The following is a 10,364-nucleotide window of genomic DNA, read 5'->3' as shown; positions in this document are numbered from 1 at the left end:
CTGAAGTCTGAAATATAGGACCAGAAGTCAATGCAAAGCAGGAGTTCTGTCGCACTTACTCAGCTCAGGTGTCAAGAAAACAATTGCTTCCCACTGATCCTTTTCACAGCTGAAGGAGAAGGGACTTGAAAAGGAAAATGAATTCTTATATGCTACAAGACGGAGCCTGAAATAATCCTCTCTCAGTTGGTGGTGGTCCAGCAGAACAACTGGCAGTAGAACAAAAGAACAGATACCTGTATCATTAATTTAGTGTTTTGATTGGGTGTATGTCTGGAACGACACTATTGAGATCCCACTCCAAGTGCTCCGAGCATTGTAGACATATTAATTATGAGTAATAGCTAACCAGGAATGTACTTATGGATAGAGTCCAACAGACAGCTGGAAAGTGAAATGAGCTATTATTTTCCAGGTTCCAACTTTGCCTACAAAGAGGTACAAATTTCAATATAATTAAGCATACTGGAAGCTGAGGTCTTTGGAAATCTTTCCCTGAAAGCTCATCCACAGATGTGCCATTCATGAGAAAGTTAGGAGACCCTGCAAGACTCCCTCTGTCTGGTGCCAACACACCCACAAACACATTTTGCTGATCTCTCTACTTCCCCAGTCCCTGAAACAACTTCTCTAACCTTGCAGGAGACATCATTGCACCATGATTTCAAAACTTGGCAATTTTAAGAGAGGAAGAAGAACTTTTGAGCAACCTAATCTAGTGAGAGGTGTCCCTGCTCTTGTCAAGAGGATTGGAACTAGATGATCTTTTAGGTTCTTTCCAACCCAAATTCATCTGTTATTCCTTGTCTATCATATCAAAGTCTATGTTGGTTACTGCAGCAGCAGAAAGTTGAGGGTATGTGGTTGGAGCTGATACCCCTGATGCACTTGATATGACTCTTCCTTCCAATCCCAGCATGCAGCTTCCTTTTGTCTTCATTTAGAAAGTGGTATTTAGCGCTCAAGAGTTTATGGTTTGATGTAATTGATCTTTAGACCCCACAAACCTCTGCTTTAAACCTCTCTAGCTTCCTTGCTCTGAAGCTGTTTCTTTTAAGATTTCCTTCATCTCACCACCTTGTTTCCCACTGTGCCAAATAAAAGATTAATAAAAATGGGAACACTTCTGCAGCCTCCTATGCAACAAACAGCAAAGGATTTTTCTGGATGGCATTTCTGAAGGTAAATGCATCCACATCCACTGGAGTTTTCACATCAACCCAGGCATTAGAGATGATGGATAAGACCCTTAAAGATATAAAATAAACATTGGTACTTGAAAGATGACTGAGGACAAGATCTTTTCATCAAAGAGTGGCTTGAGTAGGAAAAGACCTTTAATGATCACTTGGTTCCAATCTGCCTTGTGCAGTTATTCTACTCATTCAGATGATGATGCTTATTATTAGTAGTATTATTTTCTAATAGCTTAGCATGTCTGAAAGCCCTCATTTGAATACATTTATATCACCATTTGAAGAATGTATACAGCTGAGTCAGGACCCCAGAAATACCTACAAAATCCAACATTTTAAAAAGAAAATATCTCCCCCCAACCAACCCAGCAACAAGCATAAATCTGTGGAGAAAAAAGAAATTAAAAAAAAAAACAAAACCAGCAACCAAATTGTTATGAAGGCAAGAATGCAAGAATTCAGCAAAAGAGAAGGAGAGAGGTAGATTTGAACTAACCTTGTTCACAAAAGAGGAAAAGGTAAGAAGTGGTAGGAAGGACCTTGAGTAGAGTTACCTTTTATAGTGCATCTCCAATGGCCTGAGGACCACAGACAGCCTTTGTGCATGAAATTACTAGGCAACGAGTAAGTCCTGAATGCAAAATGTTTCCAGATGATTAAATGTCTTTTCCTGACTGTCTATTACTTTGTTTTCATTTCCCTATCTTCTGACATACATATTCCATCATACAAGTTTCTCTCATCTTCTGGTATTATGGACCAAATTTGTCCCAGTGCCACCTTCCAGTCACAACAAAATTTATGCTCTGGTGGATGTTTCACTTTAGTCATAAGGAAAAATATGAAGAAGAATTTATACAATACATAATTCATCATTTTATTAAGAATAGGAGTGTAAATCTTTAATATATTCTCATCTCCACCAATGTTTACAAAGCTCTGGCTCCAGCCAAACATAAGAACAATTTAGATTGAACTTCTGTCTTTTCTGAAGGGACATCAAAAAAACCTCAAGTGTATGCACATCTGAGTCCAATGAGAAAGAACTGGAATCCTGTGTGAAATTCAGAGAAAAATGCTATTTTACCAATTTTGGATAGTATCACCCTGTTACACTTCAGTAACAGTTTGAGGCAGAGCTGCTGGCACACAGGGACATTTAAACCTGGTTTTCCTTCATGAAAGGACCCTATAACTCCCTCCTGAATCATCACAGACCACAAATATAAATGGCACTTCACAAGTCATTTGAGGATGCATGAATTTTAAATTATTTTGAGCTATCATTCTTTCACAAGACTGTGGAGTCACTGGGGGAAAAAAAATATACAAGGACCTCAGCCACTGTATATTTTTCCCTTCCTACAGGTAGCAGTATGACAGTGATTACACTCCAGACTGATAGAGGGTCATTTCTTAAGTGGAATATATAGACAAAATTTTAATATAGCTTTGAGCTTTGCTGTCTCTCCAGTACAAGCTGCAGGGTCTGAGTCTCTCCTTGGAGAAGAGTTACTGAATATTGTGCATGAGGATTCAGAGACATCAAGGAAATAAAAATTCCTTCCAGTCTTCATTTCCTGAAGAGGAAGGGCTCCAAAGTCCTTTACAATTTTCATTGCCAACATGCATGTTTAGAGAATTAAGTTATCAAACTCTCCATGATATAAAACCCTCATCACTAATGCAATGGATTATCTTTAAAACTTCTGGATCAAGCTCATCCTTTACCAGCTACTGTAAGCCCACACGTAGGTTTATACCTTCACAAAGTGAAGCCATTTATGTTTTAGCAGACTCTGAAAACCAACCCTCAACAATTCTTTAGAGAAAAAAAAAAATCTACCTTTTACAAATTTTAAATTGCTTTTTATAGTCCAATCTTAAGTGACCCTCCTAGCTTCTTAAATCTTTCCTTTCCTCCCCATACCTAAAAAAGGCTTCCAGGTAAACATGTACATTTTTTAAATACAAATTATTCTGTAGCATCAGGTGCTTCCTGGCAACCTGGCGAATTAATTTCCCTGTAAAACTTGTAACAATATCCAGAGAAGTTTTCCACACTTCTGTTTGGCTTCCCTTCATTAGCCTAAAACTTTCTCATTTGTGAACTTCTTCGTATTTTATAAACAAGCTCATCAGACATCACTGCAGTCTTTTCAAAAAGACTCCTGACCATGGCTCACCTCCTAATTGGTCTGATAGGCTCAAAGAACTCATCCAAGAAGCTTGAAGCTCCCTCCCCTTGGAGATTTATTTTTTTTTTTTTATATGATGGTGAACAAGTTAACTAGCAATTGTTCTTATGTGGGTCAGGCAGGGAATTGCACACAAAGAGCTTTGGTAAACATCTAAAATGTGATCTTACATTGTGTTCCTGAGACACAACAGCCTGAAAACTGCTGAGGAGTTGGAAAAAAAAAATCTTTATTAGTCTGGATCTGGAGTAATTTCACATTGACACTAGCAGAGTCAGTATAAAAGTACCAGAAATTAAAAGTACCCATAAATTGTGAAGATGAAAGAATTTTTAATGGGTAGGGTATGCTTCTCATGCAGTGCTTCAACTGGCAAGCCAAGCAAAACAATTTCATTATCAAAAAAAGGTTCCACCTGTAAAATTGTCTGTGGGAACAAATTCATGCAAAAAAAAAGATGCCTCAATTGTCTCCTAAATCTGTAAACATCCATATGAAGAACTATTGTCCCCATTTCTCCTATCTTAATGTACAAAGGGGACATAGCTTTCAATTTGTTGTTCACATTCTTCAGGAACTCTCTCTAATGATACCCATAATAAAGGCTTCAACATCCTGCACAAGCATTATATGGTGCCATGTTGTCCAAAGTTGGCTCCTTCCAGGACACTGCTTTCTTTTTTCTTTCAAATCAGACAGCACAGACTTAGGACCTTAGGGCAGTACTGCAAAATTTTTTCCTGACAACAAGCACCACAAATGTACATTTCAGGTCAGGCAGTTGTTGGACACAGGCCACTGAACCAGGCATTTAATTCACTTGAAATTAATTCCTATGCTCTTTATGCTACATGACCATTTGCATGGTAGAAAGACGCCTTCCTGCCACCAAGAGATCATCATCAGAGTGAGATCAGTGCTTCCTCACAGATCTGAGTGAATAACTAATTACAACAGTCATTCCAGTTCTGTCAACAAGGCACCATATGCTTGTGTAGGTATTCCAGTCCCTTCAATTACTTGTTTATAAAATACACTCATGGAAACCCATTTTTAAGCAGAGACTCCACTCAGTCTATTGCCATCAGTTCACCATCTTTCATGCTTCTCTTTTGCTGCCTTGAGCCAAAAAGGGGATACATTCTACCTCATGTCTAATCTACTACCACTCCTCCTCTAATCTGGTAGCTTTGCAAGTAAATAATTCTTAAGAAAACCTAGAATGCAAGTGCAAAACATTTGAAAAGAAAGCAAAAAAAAAATTGCTGCCTCTTTTCCACCCACTGTGTGGACATTTGGACTGGTTCCAGCACTGAACCTGAACATGATATAACTTCCCTCTGTTTTTTCCACTATTTCTATCTCTATACTTGAAGTTTCAAATAGATTTTGGTGGGCTCTAAAAGAGAAAACCCTGCACAAGGTACAAGCTGATCAGAAATTACACAGTTCTCATTCTTAGTGCTTTGCTGTGCTATGTTCTGCTGGACCCTAAGTAACTTGACACAATTTAAAAACGTAAAATTTCCCTAAACTTATGTACCTACAAAAAATGGTAATATTTCTAATTCTTTGATGCTTCTTATATTCACACAATGTGCTGAGCTTTAAAATCTACAACAAATGGTGAGCAACAGCATTAAAACTAAATAGGGAATTTGTCTAGTTCTTATCTTATAGTATATCCTCTGTATTATAAGAGTTCTTGTGTGGATTAGCTAAGAAATATATTTTATTTGATTTGTTTACAGCTTGAAAGAGAGAGCATCAAAGCTCATAATAAGTATTTATTAATAATGAAATCATGTAAGGTGTCTTCTTAGTCTGAGATTTGAATGCTCACTTCAGCTTTGAAGCTTTGAGTCAAGATTGCCTAAACCATGTCATGGTTAAAGATTCAGGGTCTGCTGGTATTCAATGTAACCAAAAAGAGAGACCAAAACACTGATTCTGAAAACCTTATATACTTTTGAATTCTCAGAATTCCCAAGATGCCACATAAGTGTTAAGCAAGCTCCCAGCTTAAATATCACAACTGTATTTTCACACAGAGGTGTGCCAAACAATTTTGGGAAAAAAAAAATAGCAAGAGAAATAAACACTTAATCTTGTCCACAGAGTGTAAGCAAAAATGAAATTCTTTTTGAACTTAATTGTGGTGACTATTCTGTTCATATTTTCCACTAAGAAGCTGCTCTGCCTATATTTTCCATATCACACAGTTCTCCCCAAGGCAATGAAAAAGAGAGAAGAAAAACAACCAAAACACAAATTCAGATGCAACATCAGTTTAATGAAAAAAGTGAAGCAGTATTCTGCAAAACAAAAGGATTATACATATATTTATATAAGGAAAAGAAACAATTTAAACCATAGCAACTGAAAGACAGCAACCACTTTTCCTTAATTCCTGAATAAACCCCCTCCCCTGATCACTTAAAAGCACAGCATTATACCAGGTCAGTGTGAAATTCAAAATCACAGATGCAAAGAAAGTCATCAAAAGCAGGAATTCAAGAATAAGAAGACATCAGGTGGCCGTGTTTCCAGGCAGCACAGGCTGGCACCTTGCAGGAGGGCACAAGGGGGCTCAGCCCATCTGGAAAGCCTGGTCAGCAGCTCCGTCCTCAGTCCAGCACCTGGCTTGGGGCTTCCTGGTCGAGGCACTCACTGGACATCCAGCCCAGCTTTAGCAGGGCAGGCACCTCCTGCCAGAGTAGTAGCGACCACCAAGCCCAGAGAGGCCAAAGCCCCCGGAGTTGATGGGCACTCCATCCTCACTGAGGATGCTGCCAACTGCAGCAGATGCTGAAGATCCCACAGCGGTGTTCTGGGGGAAGGAGCTGAGGATGGGTCCAGGCAGGGTGACGATCACGGGAGAGGGCTGGATCACCACCCGGGAGTCCTGGCACTGCCTGACACAGGGCTCGTTGCAGCTGTTGGCCAGTGGGGTTGGGCCACAGGGACGGCACAGATCGTAGCAGGACATGGCTGTGGGACAGAGGTGTACCTGGGAGAGAGGACAGGGAAAGCACAGGTAGACTGTGAGGTGCAGCCTGACAGCCTGCTGGGCAAGAGAAAAGGCAGTGGCTGGGCAGCAGGGACAGGATGAGTAGGGCAAAAGAGAGATTTGGAATTCCCAGTCCCCAGGTTTTCCCTGTTAAGAAAGCCCAAGACCTTGTCCCACCTCCCCCCAGTGGATAACAAAGAGACATAGTGAGAGAGAGAAGGATCAAGGAGCAAAGCTCTCAGCAGAAGCTACATCAAGAAAAAGACTCACGTGAAGCAAAAAGTCAGAGGTGAACAAGAGAAAGAAGAGGCAAAGGCAGTTGCAGCTCACCTCGCTCACAAAGGAGAAGGCAAGAGAAGTGGATGAGGGAGTCTGCAGTTGGACTGCCTTTTATACTGCTCCAGACTGCCCCAGGGCCAGAGGCACCCTTTGCACATGGAATGTGTTACCAGCAAGCTCATCTTGCATGCAAAACAGCACAATTAAAGAAAATGGGGACACTGCTTATGTTCCCTGCAACGCTGCCTTTTCATTTCCCTGTCCATGACGTGCCCATTCAGCCACACAGACTCCTTTCAAGTGACAGTATTAGAGGCTAAAACGTTTCCAGAGGAAAAGAAACAGGAATAAAAGAAGAATGATCTCAGTACCCAGTACCTGAGCAAGGAAAATGCAGAGACCGCAGACAGGTCCAGCCCATAGTCCAGCTCAACCATCACTATCACAATGCTGAAGCACAACAGACATCAAGCAGGGCAGTCAGTCCACACATCAGGAAAATCATAGAATCTTTCAGGTTGGAAAAGACTTGGGACCATTGAGTCCAACCATCACCCCTAATGTACAAAGTGCTCCTAAACCAGATCCCCCAACACCACATCTCAATGACCCTGAAACACATCCAGGGATGGTGACTCAACCACCTCCCTGGGCAGCCTATTCCAGGGTCTGACCACTCTGCTTGTGAAAATTTTTTTCCTAATGTCCAGTCTAAACCTATCCTGGTGCAGCTCGAAGCCATTCCCTCTTGATCTATTGCTAAATACCTGTGAGAGAGACCAGAATCATCTTCTCTACTATTGCCTTTTAGGGAGTTATAAAGAGTGATGGGGGCTCCCCTCAGCCTCTTCTTCCTCAAACTAAACACTCCCACCCCCTTCAATTGGTCTTCATAAAATTTATTCTCCAGACCCTTCCCCAGCTTCGTTGCCCTCCTCTACACTCTCTCCAGAACATCCAGTGCTGGGAATCTGGGTCACCAGAGCCTTTTGATCACTGGCAAGAGCCATCATATCCAGACAGACCCAAGCATAGCCAGGGCAATCAGTTGGCAACTTAAGGCCCAGATCAAGGAGCTTCATCATCAGGCATAAGCAAGTCAGAAGTGGAGCAGGAGGCTTTTTCAGCTGCTACCAGGCTTAAGAAAGAACCATAAGCTCCAGGCAGAGTTTCAGCAGAGGCCTGGGTCAAAGGGGAGTATGAGAGACCCCAGGTGAGGCTCAGCAAGGCTGTGGGATCTGTTGTTGCTTCACTTAGAACTGCACTGATGTGCTTTAAGAGGAAATACTCTGTCCTAGGGACACAGGCCACCATCTCCCTCTGTCACAGCAGCTGAGGGGAAAGATGTCTTCTTCCAGGAAGGGAAGCTTATGTTCATTTCCAAAGTGGCAAAACTAGCTTTTCTTCTGCGGGTCAATTCAAGCAGGTCCCTCCCCAAAAACCCCACAGTTAAAGCCTCCTATGAGACCCTGCTCCTCTCACAGACAGTGCCTGTGCTGAGGGTCAATCCAAAGGCCCCAGTGTCTTGTCACATCCTGATCTCTCTGATCACACACTCTGGATTTTGCCCTCCCTCCCTGGTACCATCTTCTCACTCCACTATGCTTCTGTTGCCAGCCCAGCATAGCTCACGAGTGTTGATGGAGAGGGTGTTTCCTTAGGGCCTTCCTGCCTACGGGGTTGCTGAGAGCAGCTCTGTCAGGGCAGACAGGGCTTTAGCTACAGGGAAAGAAACTCTGAGGGTCCCCATGGCGTGTGGGGCAGAACAGGAGGAGCCCCTCACTCTGCCTAAGCAAGAATTTGGGGAACAGGGCAAAACAACACCTGTGGAGCATGTGGGAAGACGGAATAGACAGCTTGCCTTTCCTCCATCCTCTGTGACAGGAGGAACAATCACATCCTGGGGGAATTTATCTCACCAACTTGACAGACAAAAAAGTTCCCTCCCTACATGGCAGTGGTATTTTTACAGTTCAGGACAGACACAATGTATGGACTCAGGATTTGTTCTTTACTTCCTCTTGTTTGCAAGGAGCCTGTGCAGTGCCCTCCCTTAGAGTCATGGGCAACAGGTTGGGTGAACTCCCAAGCAGTGGGTGTGCAGCACTGCTAGTCCTGCTGAGAGCTTCAGAAAAGGAGCTGAGGGGCACAAAGTGATGGTCTGAGGGCACAGCTGAAGGGACACAACTCCTTGGCATCTGCTACATGTTTCTTGAGGCGATGGAAAATAGCACTGGGGTTTTCTGACAGACACAAGGACTCTGCTGCTCAGGTCAAAGGGATATGGGTGATGTTGCATGGCTTTTTCACACCTACAGGACACTCTCCTGCAGCTGACAATTTCGGTAGGACACCCTCTTTCAGTCTCACAGAAATGATGCAATCACAACACATCCCTTCAACTAAAGCCTTACCCTCTGTAAAATACAATTTGCTCCTGTACCAGCTTGGCTGGTCATACCAGGAGGAAGGAACACAAGGAGACTCAGGATACAATGCAACATCAACTTTAATGAGTGTAAAGACAGAAACAAAGCAGGACATGGGCAAGGAGACCCCTCCCAGGCTGCTCCAAGGGCAGCTGACACTCAGGCACCCCTGCACAGCAGTGGGACACGCATCTTCTGCCCACACACATGGGCTGAGGGGCGTGAGCAGGGCCCCTCTCAACTGCCTTCAGGATGAACCCAAGGCACAGGGCAGCAGGAGACAACAGGCACTCGTGATGTGGAGAAGAAAGCAGGAGAAGCAGAAGACATCAGGTGGCCGTGTTTCCAGACAGCACAGGCTGGCACCTTGCAGGAGGGCACAAGGGGGCTCAGCCCATCTGGAAAGCCTGGCCAGCAGCTCCGTCCTCAGTCCAGCACCTGGCTTGGGGCTTCCTGGTCGAGGCACTCACTGGACATCCAGCCCAGCTTTAGCAGGGCAGGCACCTCCTGCCAGAGTAGTAGCGACCACCAAGCCCAGAGAGGCCAAAGCCCCCAGAGTTGATGGGCACTCCATCCTCACTGAGGATGCTGCCAACAGCAGCAGAGGTGGTGGATCCCACAGCAGTGTTCTGGGGGAAGGAGCTGAGGATGGGTCCAGGCAGGGTGACGACCACAGGAGAGGGCTGGATCACCACCCGGGAGTCCTGGCACTGCCTGACACAGGGCTCGTTGCAGCTGTTGGCCAGTGGGGTTGGGCCACAGGGACGGCACAGATCGTAGCAGGACATGGCTGTGGGACAGAGGTGTACCTGGGAGAGAGGGCAGGGAAAACACAGGCAGACTGTGAGGTGCAGCCTGACAGCCTGCTGGGCAAGAGAAAAGGCAGTGGCTGGGCAGCAGGGACAGGCTGAGTAGCAAGGAGGAGAGCATGAGGATCCCCAGTTCTCCAGGTTTCCCTTCAAAGAGAACCCAAGATTTCCTCCCACTTCCCCTCAATACAGAAAAGAGAGAACAGAGATGCTGGGAGAAGGGTCAGGGAACACGTTCCTCTGCAAAACTCAACACAGGCATTAACTCAATCGAAGGTACAAGAGAAAGAGAAAAAGGACAAAGAAGAGTCAAAGGCACTTGCTTCTTACCTTGTTCACCAAGCAGGAGAAGGCAAGAGAAGTGAATGATGGAGCCTGCAGTTGGACTGCCTTTTATACTGCCCCAGACAACCACCCCTAGCCCAGAGGCACCCTTTGCACAT

The 10,364-nt window shown here is 44.1% G+C and overlaps 2 protein-coding genes across 2 annotated transcripts; both read right to left on the bottom strand.

Moving 5' to 3' along the window:
- Positions 1-6,083: 6,083 nt before the first annotated feature.
- On the bottom strand, positions 6,084-6,841 carry LOC103536399 (feather keratin 1). Its single transcript, XM_008502558.2, is given in 4 exon segments — positions 6,084-6,404; positions 6,451-6,461; positions 6,744-6,771; positions 6,773-6,841. Coding segments are annotated over 4 exon segments (429 nt in total).
- A 2,545-nt stretch (positions 6,842-9,386) lies between these two features.
- Positions 9,387-10,364, bottom strand: LOC103536400 (feather beta keratin). The gene is given in 3 exon segments (XM_008502559.2): positions 9,387-9,921; positions 10,241-10,291; positions 10,293-10,364. Coding segments are annotated over 3 exon segments (444 nt in total). The 3' UTR covers positions 9,387-9,600.

Source organism: Calypte anna, chromosome 25, assembly GCF_003957555.1.
Source record: "Calypte anna isolate BGI_N300 chromosome 25, bCalAnn1_v1.p, whole genome shotgun sequence".
Taxonomy (NCBI): Eukaryota; Metazoa; Chordata; class Aves; order Apodiformes; family Trochilidae; genus Calypte; species Calypte anna.
The sequence above is the reverse complement of the archived record's forward strand: the minus strand, read 5'-3'. Positions and strand labels throughout refer to the sequence as shown.